This window comes from Bidens hawaiensis, unplaced genomic scaffold (genome assembly GCF_021521415.1).
Source record: "Bidens hawaiensis isolate Kalapana, Puna unplaced genomic scaffold, B.hawaiensis_p1.1 tig00069840_1, whole genome shotgun sequence".
Lineage (NCBI taxonomy): Eukaryota > Viridiplantae > Streptophyta > Magnoliopsida > Asterales > Asteraceae > Bidens > Bidens hawaiensis.
In genome coordinates, this window is record NW_027502282.1 from 1,218 (window position 1) to 25,636 (window position 24,419).

At 34.2% G+C, this 24,419-nt stretch overlaps 1 protein-coding gene and 1 pseudogene across 1 annotated transcript; both read right to left on the reverse strand.

The window, feature by feature from the left end:
* Positions 1-16,532: 16,532 nt before the first annotated feature.
* LOC143605485 (E3 ubiquitin-protein ligase RDUF2 pseudogene) lies at positions 16,533-17,786 on the reverse strand (annotated as a pseudogene).
* A 1,517-nt stretch (positions 17,787-19,303) lies between these two features.
* LOC143605486 (ribulose bisphosphate carboxylase/oxygenase activase, chloroplastic-like) lies at positions 19,304-21,778 on the reverse strand (the record flags this gene model as incomplete). Its single annotated transcript, XM_077081581.1, has 6 exons — positions 19,304-19,436; positions 19,531-19,812; positions 20,381-20,853; positions 21,069-21,154; positions 21,250-21,352; positions 21,444-21,778. Coding segments are annotated over 6 exons (1,395 nt in total), but the record flags the coding sequence as incomplete, so codon positions are not given.
* Between the last annotated feature and the right edge of the window lie 2,641 nt (positions 21,779-24,419).

The window sequence follows — 24,419 nt, forward strand, 5'->3', positions numbered from 1 at the left end:
TTTTTTTTATTGTTACATGTAATATATATTGTAACATTTAATACAAAACATCGAAATATAAAAAAAATGTTTTGCTATTTTTTAACATTTTTTACAAATTTTTATATATGTTTTCAGGAGAGAGAAAAAGTTATATTTATATTTATATTTTTTATTCACTTTAATTGTGGACCATAGATTTAAACATTAATTAAAAACATGTGGTTGATAATGAGTTTTTAGAGTTTTCACAACTTAAATGAGTTTTTATTTTATACTTAGCCTATATATATATATATATATATATAGGATTGGTATCATTAGAAAACTTCATTTTTATTGTGAACTCTAAGAATTAATATGAACTACTAATTTTTCTTTGTTTAAAAATATTAAAGATAAATAGAAAGGGTATAAGTGTAAGTTATCAAAAACTCTCTTTCTTCTAACTAATTATTTATTTCTCTTTCCTCTTCCTGTTTTACCGTATTAATAAATAATATGAATTTGACAATTGTTTATTTCTGACCTATAGAATGTGATTGTTAGTTTTTTCAAACCAATGAATGTTCGTCAATTTACATATGTGTAAATCCGGATATTGAAAATCTATATATCAAATTAGTTGTCTATTTAGTTATACTTAAATATTCTACGTATGTGTACATATGTTTAGATTATCAAAACTAGATATTTACCCAGATGCATGCAAAAAAATAAAAAGATAAGAAATCTATATTTATGAAATCATGATCCAAATATATATTTACACATATGTAAATAGATGTTTACACGCATGTAGGTAATAAAACATACATGTTACACATATGCACTTTTAAGCTAGTTACGAACCAAATGATTTTTTTCAACCTACACAAATGCATTTCACTCGATCTTTCTTTTCTGTTGACTTTCATAGGGTTTCCAAAGCAATACAAACGTCTGTAATTGATTAAAAGCCTGAAACAATAATCACAAAATTGTCATGCAAAAACTAAAACCATATAATAATCAACAAAATCAAGTGATAAAGGACAAATTAGTTATAAAAGACTAAACCAGAAACAAACTTATAATGCAACAATATCAGTTATGCTTTAAATATTATTTTACATACATGTAAACTAATTATTTACATTTGTGTTAAGTATTACATCAGCGTAATTATTTTATATACGTGTAGATAAACTAGCTCTTGGTTTTCAATGATGGCAAAGAGAAATACATTCCCACCCTTTTCTCTAAAGAATTTCATAAACATTTTATATGTAAAAAAGTTGGTAAAACTTTTTTCTAGAAGACAAACCGAAGAGAATTTTGAAAATCAATAATAAAGTTACTAAAAATAACTATGTTTTAAATCTTTTTCATTTTACTTTCATAAAAGAAATATAATCTAAGAACGTATCCTAGAAGGGATTCTATTTTCCGTCATATCATGTAATCAACATCGGACCTCCAATCCGTACTCATTGATAGAAAAGAATACGAAAACAAAGTTTAAGATACAAAGCAAACATAGTGTAATATATTTAGAAGATGCAATTCCACAATCCACAATTATTTGAATTTCTCACTTAATCATTAAAAAGCAAAGGATAAAAATAATAGATGGTACCTTTTAGGAGTGAAACAAAAATGAGCAGAATTCATAACCATTTTGCTCTATATATTTGCGAATTGGGATATGAACGATACTGAAATTTAGATAATTGATAGGGTTTATCATTTTTGATTTACGTTGGTAGACAAATGAAGAGGAAAATATATCAGTTATTAAACAGTAGTGGTTAGATCTTGTGCACGAATTTCAGGAGATAATTGAGGAAAGAAAAGAATAAGTCAGTTCCTATAATACCCTTATTGATTTTATTTAATCTCCTTAATGTTTATTGTATTTACTAGAATGCCATTATTGATTAATATCATCGATGGTTGAGATGAGTTCTGTAAGTTCTTAACAAAAATTAGAGTTCTTAATTGATTACAACCCTATATATGTATATGGGGAAAGTGAATACGGTGCTGTTAGCCGTCTAACCTTACACGCAAAACACATCAATTACGTAGTTTTGATTAAAAACCTAATTTTGTTCCTTTTCAAAATGATCCCTAAAAATTTTGACAAACAAAAACCCACATCCCTTCTCTAAATTCGTTAGGTCCTATGCAATGTCTTCTTCCTTGTCACATGTTTATAAACTGAACTTGAAATCCTCAAACCTAAACCAATAAAATCTTCATATTGCAGGCTCAACTCCATTCCGAACCAAACAATTTTGTATGTTCGTTCATACGTACCTGCACCGCTGCACAGCAGTGCCTTAACTAAATTGAAGCAACTGATCAATTACCCAAATTTAGAAAGGGATTAATTGATCCTGATCACCTATTTTAATAGAAATAAATTAGCATCAACATATATCTTTAAAAAATTTAAATAAATGGGAAAAAGAGATCCACACTAATGATCAATTAATTCAAAATTGGAGAAAAGATATGGAGTCTAGAGTATGATACGACTAGTTGGGTGGGTTATGACAGTAAACAAAGAAATATATTATCCATGTGGGGCAGATACAATTAAAAAATGTAACAGGTTTTGCAACAAAAACATATATTTGGTTATGTTGAGTTCATCTTATCAACATGTGAGGAGGAAGTAGGCATTGCACATGATGAACGAACAAACTTAGAAAAGGGATATAGTTTTTTAGCTTTTCATTATTGTTAATAAAGTTACTTGTTTACTTGTTTTTAGTCAAAACTACGTAGTTTTAATGGGTTTTGCGTGTAAGGTTAGACGGCTAACAGCACCGTATTCACTTTCCCCTATATATATATATATATATATATATATATATGCCTGACCAACTTAATCCATCACCTATATGCCCATCCCAAACTTTTGACTTGCTAAATCACATCTAGCCTGAAACGTCACGGTCACACTCGATAACACAGGTAACCCAACCTGTTTCTGGTCAATACGGTAAAAGGTCCATTGAGCCTTGGAAAACAAAATCAGGATCCTCATAAACCCGTTACACCGATTTGGTTGGCTTTAAAAACTCGTATTTTAATGTCGGTGTAAACCGTCCCTAGAAGGAAAGTAAACTGCGTAACCGAATCAATCAATGTTTGACCCGCACCCGTGTGATTGGATTCGCAACTGATTTAGGCACTGCTAGAACTGTGCCACCAACTTTTATGCCTTTTAGGTGAACCACTGAACCGTGTAAGCGAACTGGTCAACATACGGTAACCGTATTGACGACGACGTTTGTCACACCCCGGCCTAAGGCCTAGGCGTATGACCAATAGTTGGTACCTGTTTTGCAAATATATCAGAGTTAAGTTCTTTTAGCGGAAGTCATAAACTATTATTATAATGAAATCTCGGGAATTTAATATCCGTTTTGATATTTCAAAATACCTACCATTTTAAAATATGATTCTTCACAATATTTTAATTAAAACATATGAGCCATAAGATCACCTCTAATGACTATCTCCCCAGTCTTCTAATCTGGCGTGCTTGTCTGTTCTACCTTTACTGTTTCCCTGAAATGTGGGGGAAAAATACGTCAGCTATGTGCTGGTGAATAACGCTGACTCAATAAAAAGATTTTCATAATTCATCATAATATAATCATATACAAAATCACTTTCGTTATGATACAACACCAATAGTGTTCAACGACTCAGTGGGCCTCATCCCATCTCATCGGATCTAAAAATACCAATAGACCACATAATCGGACTTCACTCGCCCTAGAGACAGCCACTTGCCTTATAGTCAGTATGTTTGTAGTGGGCCACTACAAATCATATATGAATGGATCCAGACACATGTATTTTAGCCTGAGTGTTTAGTACTACCTTGTATCAAAACGTTTTTAGAGAATTTGAACCAACCCTCATGCAAATACTTTCATAACTCTTTACATATGGATAATAGTCCATAGTTTATAAGAGTAAACATTTCATAAACATAGAGGATTTGAACCAATCCTCATATAAAATCTTTTCTGACTCTTTATCTATGGATAACCCTCCATAGTAAATAAATATCTTTTAGACAGTACATAGACATATTCACGTCATAAATCATTCATAAAAGGTTGGACGTATTCATCTTATAATCAATGTATCTCACTGATAATTGCCTGATCTTTATCTCGGATCTATAGTACGAGAATAATATTTCATAAATAACTAGATCTACAAATCTAGCTTTAGACCTTTAGTCTATTTACATAACCTTTACCTTGATGTTCTTTTCTTTCAGAAAACACATATGTATATTACGTTTCTTCATCGTGAAGAAACATGTATATATATATATATATATATATATATCTAATTTCTTCTTTCATAAGAATTTACACAATAATAAAGAATAATATTTTATCCATAATCTTATCTTATGAAAGCTTATTACAATTACTTATCTGATCAAGGTATAGACTATATTCCTGACTAAGGTCTAAGCCATATAAAATAATAACTTAAGCAGAACCCCTACCTTATGCTGGTATTTTATTTGCCTAAGCTTTACGCGGGCAGCACTTCTATTTCCTTATCACGTACTGAAGCTTAAACCGTCATAACCTTGTTTCGAACTCGCTTAACACATCTACAGGTCGTTAAAACTTCAGTTCTTGCACGAATTACAAGAAATCGGAACCACGGATCCTCACACGAGTTGGGCATGTCTCCCAAGGTTGTGTGTGTGAAAGTAAGTGTGAAAATGAGATGAGAATGCTTCAAACCCGTAGCCCCCTTTTATAGGCAAAATTTTGACCACAATCACGTAGCGCGATGGGGTTTGCCCCCTGGCCATCGCGTAGCACGATGATCTAATCTGTATACCCATCGCGTAGTGCGATGGGTCTGGAAATCATAATTTTTATTATTAAACCTTGAACTTTAGTATCATGTCACTTCTTGGTCTATATTCCGCAATTCAAAAATACTAAAGCGGCCCTTATGCGGCGATGCGAGCGTGCGAAGTGCGCCATCAAAGCGCCACATTGCGCCCATCGCCCTTCACCCGAGCCCATGCGGGTGCTTCGCACCCTCCACTAGGACTAGTGAGAGTGGTTAACCACATAAGAACATTATCATGGAAAACTCATTCCTTATAAAGTGCTTTCATTTCTTTCCTACTTTCCATGTGGGATGAAGTTCTATACTTATTTTCCTTAACATAAACATGCATTCATTTCTTTACTTTGTTTTTTCCATTCCTTATCTTATGAATATTTTTTGTCCTTCACTTTTAAATTTTTTCAAATTTGGACCAAAATTTTGTGGGTGTTACAACGTTATGACTAACGGCATGTAGGTCAACTGCGGGGCCCATTAAATCTTGACATCCCCAATAGTGATACCCCAGTCGTGTCCTGACCTGATATGCAATACGAGCTTGAGCTTAACTTATCAAGCATGAGCCAGAGTGCAAGCCTAAATGGGCCTATCATTTACATTATTTTATTTAAGGAACAAATTATATATGAATATAATGGATATTTATTATAGATAAAATTATGATCAAAGTAATTAAATAATTTATATTATTGTATACTAGGCGGGTGCCCGCGCGATGCAGCGGGAAAAATATACCTTGGTAATCATGTAACAAGTTTATGGGTGTTCGTTGTTTGATTTAAAACCGTAAAACCGTTCAAGCTGGTCAATGGCTTGATTTCACGATTGATTTTTTTCATTAACTTTGGCCGGTCGTTTTCGGTTTTCGACGAAAACCCGTTGCTCACGGTTATACCCTCGGTTTAAGTTTGGCCTTCATACTTTTTGTGAAGCCGTTACAAATTCGTTCAACATTAATTTGAGTTGATTTTATTGCTTTGTTTTATAATGTGAGTTGTATAAATGGATGACTGAATTTGTAATTTCAGAATTTATAAACTAAAACTGCACATGGGTTGTACTTTAATGCATATTTATTTGTTTAAATATTTTATTGATTTATAGTTACATATTTGAATTGTACATTAATGCTTTAGTGAATTGGACATTATAAACCGTACCTCGGTATTGAATAAATTTTATATGGAAATGTCGACAAAAATAGGTACGATTCATCGCTAAGCTCTGTTTTTTTCCTTATACGTAATGTATTTAGAGATATAGAAGAAAAACAAGAAAATATATAAACCTGCCAAATACATGAGTAAAGATGAGGGGTAAAAGTTGTAACAATTTCTTAAATTTACAAAAGGTTAGTAAAGTTTATGGGCCAATTTTGTAACTATTATCTAACAAATTGAATTTACGTAAAACATATTTTGTAGTGGACAACTTTGCCCCTATGCTACAAACTTTATAGGGTGTACATAAAGCTTTGAATATTATAAATTACTTAAAAACCTAGTGTCTTAATTTTCCCAAGAGTGCTACATTATATATAGTATAGACGGTTGGTCGTGCGACGCGGCAGGGAACGGAAATTCTAGTAATCATGTAAAAATTACGGATGTTTAAGGTTCGTTTGAAACCTTAAAAACGTTTAAACCAATCATCACTTTTGGTCAGCTGTGTAACATCCGTTACTTTTCAATTCCGAAAACCCGACTCTATAATTTATATCATAGGACCGTTTGCCGAACCGAACTTGTCTAGTTTAGCTCGCCTAAACGCTTACCTCGCTTACTTTAACAAGTGAGTTTTCATAACCCCTTTTTACTTTTACACGTTTTGGGGTGTAGCATGTCCAAACTTAATTTTCTTGTGTCAAACTAAAATTCACATGCGTGTCTTGTATGTATTTGTTTTGTATCATATTGCTTGTAAACTATGCGATTATGTGCTAGTTGTTTACTGTTTTTTGTTGGTGGATACACATACTCATAGTGGGAGGGTCCAACGGGACGTACCTGTGCCGTCCATTTGTTAATGGCGGTATCATACACATACTCATAGTGAGAGGGTCCGACGGGACGTACCTGCGCCGTCCATTTTTAAATGGCGGTATCATTATCATTATTCTGTACTCCAAGTAGCTCGGCGAACGGGGGTTCCTTAGTAAATTTGACTTATGTCAAGCGAACGGAAATATCATGTATGTACTTTTCTTTTGCTTTATGATTGAGATGATACATCTTGACTTGTGAATTTTTACTCTTTTCGTATTATATATATGCAAAACTTATGAATTCTCACCAACATTATTGTTGACAAAATATATTATTTTAAACGTGTTGCAGGTTAAAGTTTAAGGATTGAAGACTAGATTAGTTGGACCATCAGGTTATTTGAAACATATCATAATGAAATTTCAAAGTTATTGTATTGTGTATTTGTGATGTAATGAAATGAAATGAATATAAATATTGTCGCTTTAATAACGTTACGAGCTTATGAGTGATCTGTACGTCACACCCAGGCGTATTCCGCTTTAGCCGAGGTGTTACATATTGGTATCAAAGCCGTAACTATAAGATAGGTTGTTAGACGTATCGGCCAAGTATAGTTATTGTTTATTTAGGGCCAAATTGTATGTATACTCTATATGCTTTGTGCCCGCACTTATATTAAAAAGTTCATTCATACGCTTTTACTTATATTAATGACATTTCATAGCGTCGCCTGCACACATGTTCACATACAAACTCCGAGGCTTATGCCTAAAACAAAGATTTTCGAAAACTTTCTAATCAGTTTTTACTAGGGTTGTCCGATATTTCTTCCTCATAAATCGCACCTTCATCTTTCAAACGTGATCATGTCCCCTTTGTGATAAGGATACGGCTACACCCTTAGAATGTCACACAAGTCATGGTGATTCATGCGACGTATGACTCCGACCCTCAATGTTTTACAATGCGTTTTAACTAAAAGTCTGACAAGTCATGGTGTTACATGAATACCCAGCTTTTGGGTCGATTTGATTTTGCATTTTGATTTATGTGTTTTAACTAAAAGTCTGACAAGTCGTGGTGATACACGAATAACCAACTTTTGGTTCAATTTAATTGCTTATTTTTTTACAAGATATGATACATCACACTCAATTGTTTATATTGCGGTTTCGAAAAGTCATTTGGTTATGTGAATAGTCAAAGTTTTAATTCGTTTTTATGTGTTTATATATTCAAAGAAATTTCTAAAATTTGTGATGTTACGCGAATTGTTAAGTTTCAACCCGTTTTCTTTATTTATAAATTCTATTATTATAATTTAAAATTCGAAAGGTTATGGTGATACATGAATTGTCGAGTTTCAATTCGTTTTCTTTATTTATATATTCAATTACTGTTTTCGGTTTTGAATTGAAAGTATGAAAAGTCATGGTGATACATGAATAGTCGATTTTCAATTTGTTTTCGTTATATAATTCGTGATGTGTTGTAAAAGACTCGTATTTTCCGTACCTTTTATCTACGTAATATATTATATTTTATGTGTTTTTACTTGATTTATTTAGGTTTTACGTAAGTTTAATAACCTTGTAGGTTTTGGGTAAAAGAAAGGAAGAAACCGGGACTTTTCGAGCTTTTTACGAGCCTTTTACACATACAAGTTCAAGACAAAGCTCAAGGCCCGACCCGTATGCATCATGGAGGCCCAAGACCATATTATATTATATTAATAAAAAAATAAAACCCTAATCAGCCTAGATGGCTGCTGGTCGGATTTAGCAGCAATCAACAGCAAGCAATAGCAGCACAACAGCATCAACAGCAGCACAACAACAGCCAACAGCAGCCAACAGCAGCAAAATAGCTGCTGATAGGAATTTCCAGCAAGAAAAAAAGAAAGAAAAAACTTTTGTGTGCTAGGGTTTTGATCGTGTGACGGCTAGGGAAGGAAGAACAAGCAAGAATCAAGCCTCGGGATCATTCACCACTGTTTTTTACAGCCGAGAGCAGCCCCGGAACACCTCATATCCTTACCTCTTTTTCATTGTTCATACACTTTTAGTTTCTTGCTTAATTGTTGAATTGTTTTGCAATTACTTGAGAGATTGAATTGTTTATGATTAGGATTGATTGTTGGACGATTGTTAAGATGGTTGGTATGAGTTTTATGATGTTTTTATTGAGTGTTTGCTGCTGTCCAAAAATTATGCTTGGCTAATCTTGTTAGTTCTACCTAGGGAAGATGAAAATTGTTGAGTTTTGATGAGTTTAATGGATTGTTTGATTAATGGACTTGAATTGCTATTGTAAAGTTTGATTTAGACATGAAATAGGTTGTGTTTAAGGGCTGGAAATTTTGGTGATTTATTGCATAAACCCCGTGTGTCGGTTGATTAGTTTTGTATTGATTGATCGGTGGATTGTTTGATTCTAGACTTTGTGTTTAGGGTTTGTTTGTTGTAGGTACCACCGTAGGGTTTTGTTGCGTGATTATTTGGATTAAGTACAGCGGTTAGACACCTTCTTTGAGACCGAGGGGTGATAAGAAGTTAGGGTTGTCTCATTGCCTTTGCATGCTAGAATAAGGATTGCGCGAGAGCGAGTTTGTTTCTTGTCAGGTTTAGGTGTTTTGAGCGACTAGTTGATCTATTTTGGTTTAAGTTGAATTGTTCCTCTATCCTTGGTTGTGTAGTATTCATTACCATTAGGGTCGAGTGTTGGTGAGACCGAGAGGTGATCTAGCATTAGAACACGTTAGCAATTGTTTCCCGGTTTGGTCGTTTTAGCCGATTTTGAGTAGTTAGGGTTTGTTGTGTGAGACAGAGAGGTAATCCAGTGAGCCTGAGCGATCCTTAGTCGTGTCATCTTTAGGGACCGGTGTCTATATATCATTCAATCCATTAGCTTGTTAGGCCTACAATTTGATTCAGACCTAGGTAGACGTTTTTCTCCACCCGAAGTCAACTCAGTTAGTTTTCCGTTAAGTTTTCTATTTTTGGTAAGTTTTGTTAGTTAATCAAGTTAGTTCAGTTAAGTTAAAAGAAATCAAAAATCAATATAATATTATTTTAAGGTAGGTCTTGTCTAGGGTTAGTGATCTTTAGCGTTCTGACGTGTCCACGTGTTCGATACTCGGACTTCCTAAGTCTATACTACTTGCGATCGGTACACTTGCCGGTTGTGTGTGGTTTTAGGATTTTCATTTTAATATTAAAGCTTAGTTGTGAGGGTCATTATTATAGGGTTATTAGACACACATCAATTCGTTTATTATCGCAGTTTTAATTAAAAATTCGAAAACTTACGAACACTCGATTTTCAATTCGATTTCACTACATATATTAAGTTTACGTTAAATTCATATTTTATTTCAAAAGTTGACATATCTTTCATATGTTATTTAAAAAAAAAATTTACTAGATTATTATTGAAATGCGAAAACTCATGCTGGCTCATGAGCATTTCAATTTCGATTGCGAATTTTGTTTCTTGTAATTATTTCTTTATTTATAATTTATATAGATGGATTCCGATTTTAGGAATCTTTCATGAAATATTTCTTTTGGTTATTAGACAAATTTCATATTTATGATTCATGTCATATGAAACCTTCACGCTTCGAGACATGTCTTCTCGTTCTCTCGAAACTCAACCCACAAAACGACAACCCAAATCATCAAGCAAATGACCATCGCAATCCCGACCATGATTTCCTCTAATCACAACAATAAGAGCAAACACAAAATCTATGCTCTAACCAATCCAGGACTCGACACCAACCCAAGATACACCAAGCACACCCGCTATGCTAAGGAAGGGCTAACTTGTTCCGCCATGCAATACCTTAAGCCGAATTCCATAACCACTTGAAGCTTACACATAGCCTTGCACCAATACATAGTTCCATCATACTCGTCAAACATATTTATTTAAAAAAAAACAATGCATAATTTTTCGCATTTTTTTTTATTTAGTTCTTCTTATTATTATTATTTTATGAACACCTTATCCTATAATTTCAAATCCTCGATTATTTTAGAATAGTTATGTAATAAGTATATAATCAAGTTGATTTTCTTCAAAAGGACTTTAACTCAAACCAAATGGTTTATTATTATTATTATTATTATTATTATTATTATTAAGTATACATATATATTTTCAAGGTTAAATAAATCTTCAAAAAAAAAATCTTTTGTTTCAAATAAGTTTTAAACCTTAGTTAGTTTACCTTAAAAGAATCATTTTATCTTGCGATCATCTATAAAGTTTTCATAGGGTGCCACTCAAAAGAAAACATTTTACATTAAAAGTTTTATAATTTTTCTCAAGCGTTAGTGCTAATTTAGGACTTTCATTCATTATTTAAAAAAATGAGTTATAAAAGCATCAGGTTTTTGTAACTGATTTTCACAAACTAAAACGAATCTCGAAAATCATTTTTTTTCTCTCCCACATTTTTGTCAACGCCAATGAGTTTCGGTTAAGAAATCGTGGCACCACCCACCCTAGCCTTCATACCACAGACCCACCTACCTTCTAGAAGACAAGCATCGCAAACTCCATTTTGTTTTCCTTCCTCCTTCTTCATGTAATTTTATTATTTTTATTATTTATTTTTTTATATAATTCTATTTGGATATAATCGAAATAATTCTATTCATCTGATTTCTTCGAAGGTTGTTATGAAATTTATATTTGAGTTTGGTTAATTACTGATTGTTGACCAGTTTTCGTTCATATTACTTTCAACCACGAAACACACAGAATACTGCATCATCTATAATACATAATCATATTGCTAAATTTGTTTACCTTTTGTTATCTCAATTTCGCGGTCTATGACTGATTTCCCATAAACATAATCGTTTAGTGGAAATTGGGACTATGTACATGGTTGTGTACATAGTTATCTAATAGAAACCGTATTTTTACATTGACTATCTATGACCGGATATCTCTAAATGGATTAGTTTTCTTAAAACCGGGGCTATGTTTATAGCTATCTAATAGACGCCACGTATACATGTTGAGTTTATAATTATTTTTTTTACACAAATTGCTTTGGCTATTTGTTTGGTTCTCTTTTCGCTCAATGTTTCATCGAAACATCTTGTTATTCTAGATCTCAATGTATCATCAATTTAAGTCCAATCTTTTACTTTGTTATACTCATCTCGAAGTTTCAACTATCTACTTTGTTATTTTGTCTCCAAAGTATCGTTTATTTACTTTTTTGTTTTTTTTACCTAACACTTTAGCGTCTTACTTGGTTATGTTTTGTTAGCGTGATGCTACATTTATTTACCCTGTTATTCTCAACCTCATTATTTCATTTATTGAGAAGTTCATGACTTCAATTGTTTTCATTCGTTATTCTAATTATCTGGTGTTACTCAAGAGTTCCACTCATTCGTTGTAAGTTCATAACATCATTATTTTGTTGTAAGCCACAATGGTTTCACTTATTTGTTTTGACCAAATATTTTCACTTATCCTTGATCCCCATGGATTTATTTATATATTTTGTTAATTATGATACGTATAGTTCATCATTCTTGATTTCTAAAGTTTTCACATAAGAACTTATTGTATTTATTGTATATGTATTAAAACCCACACAATGGGACAAATTATGTGGACCATCCGACGATAAAAGTAATTATGGGTCAACACGTAATTATCCAAGTCCTCGCATGGAAAACATAATAAGTACGCTGTGTGCAATAACTCGAAACGTGGAATAATTTTGAAAGACGGGACAAATGCAGTATGATAAGGGCATGGTAGATACGCCGCTGGTACATCCTATATATAAGTGTCCTAGTCATATTTCCCATTTGTGGCGTTTTTCGGGCCAATTAAAGATCGGTGTTATTTATTTATTTATTTAATTGTGTATGTATAAGATTTATAAAACTTTTTAACAACTCCTTGTATTAGTTGTTTTCTTTTAAAAATTTATTTTTATTTTAATTTCGGGACGAAATTTCTAAAAGTTGTGAATCCTGTAACATTCGTTACTTTTCAATTCCGAAAACCCGACCCGTTTCAAAATTTTGATATAATTCGTCGGCATTTATTAATGAAAGTATTGAATTTCATATCATTTATAACTCATGTTTAATATTTTATTGTTATGATTTTTATTTCTGATGCCGATGTTACAGAACCGATCGCAAACTCTTTTTTTCATGTATTTTATTCCCAAATTTTATTTTATCATAGTCCATTTATTTAAACTTCTCAAAAATCAAACTTTATTTCTTTTGACTCTTTTTGAAGATATTTCATGAACCTAGACATGTCTCCATAGTCAATTCATCATTTGACTCATTCAATTGAGTCAATTCCATGATTTTCTCCATAAGGCTAGCCTTATGACTAGCCATCAATTTAATTCGTTTGACCCTGTTTTTAATGATTCTTTTCCTATATATACTAGCCTCTACTTCTACAAATCTTGCATCACAACCCATTTCACTCCCAATTATGTTCTAGCTCTCTAATTTGTGCAAAGTCCAAGTTTGACCAAAGAAAGTCAAACCGCCCAAGTTCAAGTTTATTCGTTTTGTCTTGTGTTCACTCCTCGGGTTAGTATGTTGATTTTTCTGCGAGCTTAGTTTGTTTAGGATATTATGCTATATTAAAAATATTTCAAATGATATTAGTCCGACTAAAGACAAACTCAACTCGCTTATGTTCATTTTGGACAAAGTTTGGTTATTTTTGTACATATAAATTTTGAAACATAAAAAGTTCTAACCAATGAATAATATTTTTACCATGACGGAAACGAACCCGACATAAAAGCGGGTTCGGGTCCGACTAAAAACAAACCACTCGCTTAAACTGTTTTCTAACTCTTTAGGCCTGTCTAACTTTCTTGAACGACCGAACTCATAAAAACTGATTAACAAATATCGCAACCCAAATTCTTAATAACTTTTACCAACTTGGGTATTTTTACGTCAAAAACATTACTAAACCAATTATAAAGGGAAAATATATTTTTCGTTATAAACTCTAAAAATCCAAACTTTGAACAAAACCTATCGTCGCCTTTGATATTTTGTTTCATATCCGTTATTTTGAATCTAGAATTTATTTCGTAGGACCGTTTGCCGAACCGAACTTGTCTAGTTTAGCTTGCCTAAACGCTTACCTCGCTTCACTCGCTTACTTTAACAAGTGAGTTTTCATAACCCCTTTTTACTTTTACACGTTTTGGGGTGTAGCACGTCCAAACTTGGTTTTCTTGTGTCAAACTAAAATTCACTTGCGTGTCTTGTATGTATTTGTTTTGTATCATATTGCTTGTAAACTTTGTGATTACGTGCTAGTTGTTTACTGTTTTTTGTTGGTGGATACACATACTCATAGTGGGAGGGTCCGACGGGACGTACCTGCGCCGTCCATTTGTTAATGGCGGTATCATACACATACTCATAGTGAGAGGGTCCGACGGGACGTACCTGCGCCGTCCATTTTTAAATGGCGGTATCATTATCATTATTCTGTACTCCAAGTAGCTCGGCGACGGGGGTTCCTTAGTAAATTTGACTTATGTCAAGCGAAAGGAAATATCATGTATGTACTTTTCTTTTGCTTTATGATTGAGACGATACATCTTGACTTGTGAATTTTTACTCTTTTCGTATTATATATATGCAAAACTTATGAATTCTCACCAACATTATTGTTGACAAAATATATTATTTTAAACGTGCTGCAAGTTAAAGTTTAAGGATTGAAGACTAGATTAGTTGGACCATTAGGTTATTTGAAACATATCATAATGAAATTTCAAAATTATTGTATTGTGTATTTGTGATGTAATGAAATGAATATAATTATTGTCGCTTTAATAGCGTTACCAGCTTATGAGTGATCTGTACGTCACACTCGGGCGTATTCCGTTTTAGCCGGGGTGTTACAAGCTGGTTTTAGAATGTTCAACCATAGCAAACGGTTTGGTTTATGCTTTATACTGAAAATTGGCCATATAAAACTGGGTCGATCGGTAAACTTATTATTGAAGCTCAATGTGTGAAACCAAACCATTAATAACGATTCAGTTTGAATTTTCAACGATTCAGTTTCGGTTTTCAATGAAACAATATGAACCGACGGTTTGACTTATTGCTTAACTTAGAAGCTGTTAAAACCGAATTTTGAACACCCATACGTAACATCCTAATTTTAATTGGAATAAACTATAGCAATACCATACCCAAATTAAAGACAATAAAATGCTCATTTTTATGGTGTAATTTTCTTAAAAGAATATTAATATATGAAAAAGTTACGGCTGCTGGAAAATCGTTGGTGGGAAGTTGGTTAATAATTAAATTTAAAAGAAATACATTGGTAAAGATGAAAGTTCAAAGTTGTAACTATTTTTAAATTTACAAAAGTTGAGTAAAGTTGAGGGGGTAATGTTGTAACTATTTATATGCATATTTTTTAATGGACAAGTTTGTCCTTATCTCACATGCTATATAATGTGTGCACTATGCATTATAAGTTGTAAAATATTTAAAAAAAATGTGTCTTAATTTGCCCATGACTTATGTATTATATATAGTATAGATATAAAAAATTATGATTAAAAATATATTGAAAAATATTAATGTATATAAACTAATAATAATTTAAAAACAAACCAAGTCCAAGTTTAACTCAAGCATTAGAAAAAAAGTTAGAAACAAATCAAGCTCTGGTAAATCATGGTAAATCAGACGAGCCCAGCGTAGCTCGAGCCCAGTCATGCTTGTTTACACCCTCCCTAAAGTTAGTGATGCTAAGTTTTCAAAAACACTGTTGAAAGTTTTTGGATTTAGTCTTTAACATCTGAAAGTCATAGTTTCCAAAAATCAAGATCATCACACATCTATGCCAAAATTGTACCATGTATAATTACTGGCTTTCACAAGAATTGTTCATTTGTTACCTAAACAACTAATGGGTCATACAACAGGCTCAATTTGTCTAATCTTATTGGTTTTACTTTTGGAACAAGTACTAGGAACATGTTACAATGGGTGTGTAGTGACTGGTTTGAATGGCTATTAAGTAAAATGTGAGACAAACAGCGCTAACTATAGTTTCAGACCTATTAGGTTTATTTGGTTGCAAAAGCGTTTGCAGTATGTGCGGTTTGAACCCGATTTTTCAACTTCAAAATCATTAGTCCATTAAACATTTATTATGATAAGAAAAAAATCATGAACATTATAGATATACAAAAGTATATATATATATATATATTCCAAAAATAAAAATATTATATAATAAAGTTATAACCATTTCCAAATTCCAAACCATGAACCGAATCGTTAAATGCAGTCTTTTTAAACTATAAACCGTATCTCGAACTTAAGTATATCAATTTCATGTACTCCTTTGGAAGAAATCTTGACAATTTACACACAAGAAAGGCCATAAAACCAAAAGTACATACAAAATAATGTTATTCAACTGTCATTCAAAGATATAAAAACTTGTACCATTTCTTGCATTCTTCATCTCCCACAATATCTTCAAATTTGTGGATCTTGTCACCATTTCTCTATAAACACATCACATAAACATAAACCATTTATTAAAATCATATATATTTTAACAAATTAGCAAAAAGCTAGCAATTTTAAATATGAAAATGTACCTTCTCATTTTCAATCTATCCTTCTTTGATTCTCATACTTACACAAAGTTAACACCTTTAACCATTGAACCACACAGTTCAACTAAACCGCCTCAGAACCCATCTGTTCGCATCAAACCGCCAAGCCCTGTGCCGCCACGTACCAACAGCAGTCGATGTTGAACTTGAACCAACATTAAAGCAAGAAAACAAACTATTCAACACGCGCCTAATCCGACCACTTTCTGTAGCACCACTGTTACCACTTGCAGCCCACGAAATCCTTCTCGGAGCACCATTATTAAAACCACCATCCATTTCTGTAAACACCACTGGAAACTCTCGTTCACCACCTCTCCTCCCGCCTGAAAACCGCCCAACCGCAAACCCACCGCCAGGCAGCCGCCATATCGTTAACCCAACCGCCTCTTCTTCATTTCCCGCCCGGTTATCATTATTATTTCCATTCACATCATTGGTTTGTACAGAATCTTGATTCTCTGGTGGCAGTTCGTGGCGGCACACGGGGCAAGAATTACGCAATGCTAACCATGGTAGAATACAATCCGAATGGTACAAATGCTTACACGGCATTTCTTTAGCTTCAGTTCCTAACTCAAACGCTTCTTTACAAACAGCACAGTGCGGATCAGTGTGAATATGTTTTTCTTGAAACTCAATCGTCGGCATCGACTCAATAGCCGCTTTCGATGCAGGCGGGTTATTATCAATCCTCCCCAACCCGTTAGCTTCAATCTGCGACAACTGATCCAAAAACCGATCAAAACCCGAACCCAACAAAAACTCAGACATACTCGCCGGCAACGGCCTCAAACCCGACCCCGCTTCATCATCATAGTACAACTCAAACCCCCCAGTTCCCGATTCATTCCCCCCTGCTTCCGGTGTGCTACCATTGCTAGTCGGTCCACGCAACACAATAACCGGATTAAACGGCGACCGATCACCCGTGTTCCGTCTCGCCCGACGGAGCACCGGCGGAGTAGGATTACGATTCGGGCTCGGGCTCGGGCTCGGGTTAGGGTTTTGGTCGTTTGTGGACATATACATCGCGGCAGCTGGAAACCGACGGTGAATCGATTCGGGCAGCATCGATCCGGTTAACTGTGTCCTATCAATCTCCTCTATAAACCCCCCATCGCAATTCGGGCAAATTAACGATGAATTTTGTGCAAGAACACTTACGAAGCGGTTACATCTGTAACACCAGTAGGATGATGATGAAGCCCCAAGGATTGACATCAATAATCTGTAATTAGATCCGATTAATAATATTATAAGAAACTTATTCAGTTATTCTTCAATAACAACGTCAATTGCTTAATCTACAGTGAAATTGATCAAGAAAATTAAAACCCACGTTCAAAAATAACTTAATCGAATACCCAAATCAAAAGACCAATTGATTCTTCGAAGAACATGAACAATAAATTCGGAAACCCAAATCAGAAACCCTATAAATAATAATAAGTTGTGGGTTTGAAAATGAACCTTTCTGTTGAGCAAATGAAGGTTGAATTGGAAGCCGGTGATCGGAGCTCCGGCGGTGGCGGAGAATGAATTGATGGGAAATTATTATTATTATTTATGTTTGGGGGAAAGCGGCGTGATAGAGGATACTCATGATGCCAACTATTGGGATGGAACTGACACGTGGCGTGTGGGTAGTGGAGGCAGTGAAAGTGGGTGCTTTTAAGAGTTTTACTTTTACCGAACGTTTCATGAATTTGAAACCTTTTTACTTTGCAGTTGCACCCTTATTTTGAATTACACACGGTTATGGTTATAATTTGATTTGATAAAATCACAACTTCTTTTCATAATGTTCTTGAACCAAACGAAATGAAGTTATTTATAAAATTTATATGATTTGTTATGAGAAAACAAATACTTTGTGTAAAGAAATAAAAATAGTTCGAAAAAATACTTTGACGTTTTAATAAAACGTTGCAATTTTTGTTATTTTCATCGGTAAAATTACATTTAAAATAATCTAAAATTAAAAAAAATTGCAGTGTACAGGTAATTATTACACATGACGGCCAATGGAGTGGTGGTCTTGAGTTCAAAAGTCTCATAGACGGCAAGTATTAAATAAATTTTCCGTTCAAAACAAAATTATTGCACGTAACGTACAAGTCATTACCTTGTCCGTTTTGCTCCAACGATGAAAAGAAGGTGCTGATCATTTGTTGGTGTGTTGTCCTTTTCCTGTTGCTATTTTGAACGAGGTGTGTAGATGGGTCAAAATTCCTGGCTCAAGTAACTACGTGAATGTTAAGGATTTCACATTCTTTTGGAAAGATTGGAGCTTAGACAAGGTAAGAAGAAAATTGTGTTTAACAATCTGCTTCGCTTCTTTATGGAGTCTTTGGTGTAATCGAAATGAGAAGATATTCAATGGCAAGGCTGGCGTATTTCACAAACTTTTGGGAGAAATCAAAGAATAAGTTTTTTTGTGGCTCTCGATCCGGTCCAAGAAGACTTCAAGGGAGTGGAGGTTGTGGTGGAGGTGTAAAATCATTAAAAGAAACTAATCCGTTTAACCCAAATTACGGTCTTTAACTCATTCAAGCAAAAATAGGAACCTAAGAGGATCAGGCAAACGAAAAGTATACATAAAAATATTTAACCACACATGCTCATTTATCTTTTTACTGCCACGTAAATTATTTGATGACTATAGACAAACATATACACAAAGGTAGTTACAATCCATAGAAACAGAACTGTTTTGACATCCTCACATGCATAGACAAATACTTCTTGTCCGTCTTAAAGTTTCCAAACTTAGAAAGTATAATTGCAGCTTCCATCATCACTTCTAGCGGTTGGGTCGAAGTTATCCGCACCGCTATCCGTGCACCCTGGCGGGACCGGGACCTGGATCTGTTGGGCTGCTTTTCCTGAAACCAAACCACACCACATGAGCCAAAACATCACAAAACAACACTAAAAAAATGCATGAAGTAGAACCCGTTAAGGATCAATGGAGCTAACCGTAGAACTCCCCACGGTTTATGGAATCCCTGTTAGCATCCCCGAGTGCAGCCGAATCTAAATAGGTGTCGGCTAACTGGACTCTCTTCACGTTCTCCTGTTCTTGAACCAACATGTTCCCGTACTCTAGAAGCTTTTCAATTGTTATCTTGGGTTGTTCAAATGTTGGGGGGCCTTCCTTAGAGTTTACGAGATTCTTCCCAATGGATTCGACCCCAACGCCAGAAATCCACTTCCTTACTTCATCGTCGTACACTCTAGCCCTCAATGCTCCAAAGAAATCTGAAAATGTGTCAAAGGGAAAACGATTGTAGTTAAAAGAACAGATTCATGTTATAATGTATCGTTTTGAATATGTGCCAACATGATTCACCTCATGTTAACAAATATGTTCTAATCCATTTTTTGTAACATAACTAATGTGTTTTGATTAAAAGAACAATCTTAATTACAATAACAACCAATATTTTTAAGTAAAAACAATTATAGATGGTGAAGTTCAACTTGCTTCAAATGTTTTATCTATTTAATAATATGTTTCTTTTAATTACCTTTTAAAAAGTTTCATATGTTAACCAGATTGAAAAAAAAAAAAAAAAAAGCCAATCAGAATTGGCAATTGAATCGTTTGAGTCATTGAAGCCCGTGATCGTATATGTTTATATGCTCATATGTTATACAACGTATAAACATATACGCTCACAAAGCCGGACAATATTTTTATATCAACCCTAACACGGCGTAGACTTAAAATCGTGTAAACCTAACATGACTCATTTAATGCATTTATCTAAAATCTAGTGGTAAACATGTTAAATGTAAATGAATTAAACGAGCTGGCGGATCATACCTATGGACTGGCCTGGGAAAGTGTCGACTACTTTGGTAACGTCTGCAATAGAGACACTGTCGGTTCGGAAGATACCTTGGCACACACCAATTCGGTCTTCTCTAGTAGGAGCCCAATAGAACTTCTCCATACGCCCGTCACGAATGAGTGGAGCATAAAGGGTTGAAAAGTCGTTACCAGTGACAACAATCGGAACACGAGGGTTCTCTTCCTTGTTGTACATACCGGGGAGTTGGACATTGGTCGGGTTATCAGCGATGTTCATGAGAGTGGCGTTCACCATCTGGTTATTGACTGTGTACTGTGTAGTTCCACCCATTCTTCCGGCTCCAGCATCAAGATCGTTGATGAACAGGCAACACATCTTCCCCTTTTTGATAATATCCGCTGCTTCACGATACCTTTGTCTGATCAACTTCGCTGGCTCTCCCGCGTTTCCACTTTCTAATTCTCCAGCACTCATCATAATTGGGCTAGGAGTATTAGAGAGAATATATTAGTCAGCGTTTATTGTTATATAATAACTAACATATAGTTAGAAAAAATGACTCGATTATGTTTATGCGTAATTATTACTAATACAAAATACCTGACGGGGTTTTGATTATTCTATAGTATCCATACAAAAACTCTTGTCAATCTTGAATCAAAATGTAAAGGTTGATCATCAAGATTAATCAAAACTTACGTGATTCCCATCTTGGCGAACACAAGTTCGCATTGGAACGATTTTCCTTGACCTTTGCCTCCCCAAACACCCAAAATGAGAGGAACCTGTAGAATGAAATAAAGGATTATCATTACGTTGTCTTCAGTTATAACTGACAAAACCAAAACCGCTTAATTAATGAATTAATACGATCCAAAACCTTGATGTTAGGCAAAGTCATGAAGTTCTTTGAGATATGAACAACAAGTTTGTCCATGAAAGCTGGGGCAATGTAGAATCCATCACTAGTGTTGTCCAAGTATCTAAAGATTCAAACAAACATAGAATCTTGGTCAACCGCCAATAGCCCAATAGATCGATAACAAACAAACATATAGACAGATCAATGCTTACGTGCGAAGACCGGTGCTAATGTATTCGTATGAACTCATGATTGCGTAATGGGTTCCGTCACCTTGCGGTGCTTGGAAGAGAGAATCAACCATACCCTTGCCTCTGGTGATGTCTTGTTGATCATCAGAGATATCGTACGCGAGTCCCTTCCATCTGTCTTTATCAGTTTGTTTGGTTTCTTCGATTTCCTTGTCAGCTGCAAGCACTTTGAATGAGAAAGACTTGTTGCTGCTGTTTGTTAATCTTGAATTCACTGTCTTCTTCAAGCTAGTACCCAAGAAAGTTGAGTTTGGGATTGCAGCACTACCAGTGCTTCCATTCAAGCTCAACTGTAACAACAATATATAGCATTTATAGCGAATTCAGATTTACGCACAAAACCTTTTTTGAGATTCTTGATCTAAACAAATTTAGATTTTAAACTAGGGATAGTAATTTTTGACACAACCGGAACACAACACGAAAATAATCAGGTACTAGAATGGCACGTCTAGCACGTTAAACAAATGGGTCGATCGTTAGTTCAATAGGTCGACTCGCCAACTGTTTGATTATGCATGGCGACCTGCCAATGTGTTTGATTAAGCAGGTAGGGCCACTAACCATTTATGCCCATTTAACCCATTTATTTACAAGGTACCCACATGCATCCTGATTAACACGCTTACAACTTGATTCCTACCCGTCGGCCTTAATTAATGATACGATTAGATAAATGAGTTAAACAGGTAGCGTTCAGGTTACACAAACTTAAGTGTAAGCACGTCAGGGTTTATGTTTTTTACAAGAACACAAATAAAGATGGTGCTCAGGTTTTATAATTTAACCCGTCAACTTGACACGATTGGCACTTCTCTTTTCAAACATCTAATGCAAATATCTTATGGATGTATTGTATCACACTCTTAAGTCTTAACAATGCAGATCATATGGAAATGCATATATTTCAATGAACAGCAGAAGATTGGTGATGAGCGAGAGATTACCGGGACACGATTAACGGCTCCCACGGTGGAGACGGCAGTTGCCATGATGTCAGGTGACTGTCAGAGAAGAACCTGTGGAGAAGAAGATATTTTGCAGAATGATATGAAGTCAACAAGATAAGACAAGTTATATACAGACAGGATTTGGTTATAAACTGTTAACGGCCACACAATGAAGATATCTAGTGATGCCACATGGGTGTTAAATATTGATTGTTGGTATAACGTTTGATCATAACCACTTGATATTTTGTTATCAACTATCTTTTTGTACTTTTCAGGAGAATAATTGAAGTACATAAGTCACGTTCTTGTTTTTATACTTTTAAGTGGAACAGAAATGTTTGCCCATAAAACTAAAATAAATAATTAATTTGGATAATATTGATCTTAAATATATATCATGAAGAAGATATTTTTAAGCAAACATTAATTATTGAATGTTGACAGATAATTATAACTTTGTTTTTTTTATTTTGTGAAACAATGAGTTTAATTAGGTAGGGAAGAATAAATAAACTCTTTTTAACTAATGTGATGTAGTGGTAGGTAATTCTTTGTTTTTTGGCAGTTAAAAAAATGAAAGACCAAAAAAATATTTAAAAGATTTTTAAAATTATATAAATAATAAAGGCTACTAATCAGTCTCAAGTTCTCAACCAATCACCCCATATTTGAATAGCTCAGGTCATAAACTACAAGTAAACTTGGCATTTATAAGCTGAAATTTGCTATAAAAAACGTAGCAAAATTTGCGGCCGATTTGTAGCCAAAACCATAATCTAATCGGTTCAATCGTTGCAAATTAAATTTGAGACTGCTTCATTTCAGTTTAAAACCAGTTGAAAAAACGTGGAAGAAACAAATTGAAAATTAAAAAAATAAATAAAGTTTAGTCGCAATCCAAGATCTGCAACAAATTCAATTTTGTGGCGAATCAGTAAAAAAACATGATAAAAAAATCGGTTGGAAACTTTATGACCTTTTCATTTCAGTCACAAAATTTACGACGCTTCATTTCGGTCATAAATCAGCCTCAAGAAAAGAGAAAAAATAAAGTGAAACTAAAAAAAAGCAGCCGTAAACATGGTTGCAACACAAGAGAAAAATAAATTAGAAGTAAAAATAGCAAAATATAGTTTGAACAACAATATTTAAGCCATTGTGTTTGGCACAATTATGGTTATTGATGGTCTAACTAAAGTCAATACTGTTTTTTTTAGGGTCAATGATTGTTATTAAGGTTGTTGAATGTGATAATTTTTAGTCAATGATTATCAACTTGGGATAATTTTGGTCAAGTAGAGTTATTAACTGTTAAGTAAGGTCATTGCTACTCAATAATATAATAAGCGGCACAATAAGATGAAACGGGTGATAAATTCAGACACAAATGGGGTTTCCGAATATATGTCTCAAGTAGATTCATGGTATTTTTGAGTCGTCAAGGTCTTCGATGCTAGTGAATGGGTCTCCCACTTTTCAGTTTCGGTGCTTCAAAGGGATCAGGCATCGATGCTCTCTCTCATTTCCTTTTTCCATTTTGATTATGGAAGCGTTGTCTTGTATGATTGTTAAGGTGTGTGAGTTGGTCTTCTTGGAGGCCTTAAAACTCTAAATGGGGGTGCAGTGGTACGTTTCTCATTTTATATGCACGGATGATGCTATGATTATTGAAGAGTGGTTTGTGTCTAATTTAAAGGATGTGGCTAGGATCTTGAGGTGCTTCCATTTGTGCTCAGGCCTTAAAACTAATTTCCACAAGTCCAACCTTTATGGTTGCCAGGTGAGTGGGTTGAAAGTGGAAACATGGTGGGGTGTTGGGTTGTAAGCTGGGCTTAGTCCCTTTTATCTCATGAATAGAGTTAATAATTTGGATAAACTGATTTGTGTTTTTGAAATGTTAGCTACTTTTATGAATTCCCTTCGACCGGTGTGGAAGACAAGAAGAGGGAGAAATTATGAAAAATCTGTCTCCATAGATGAGAGG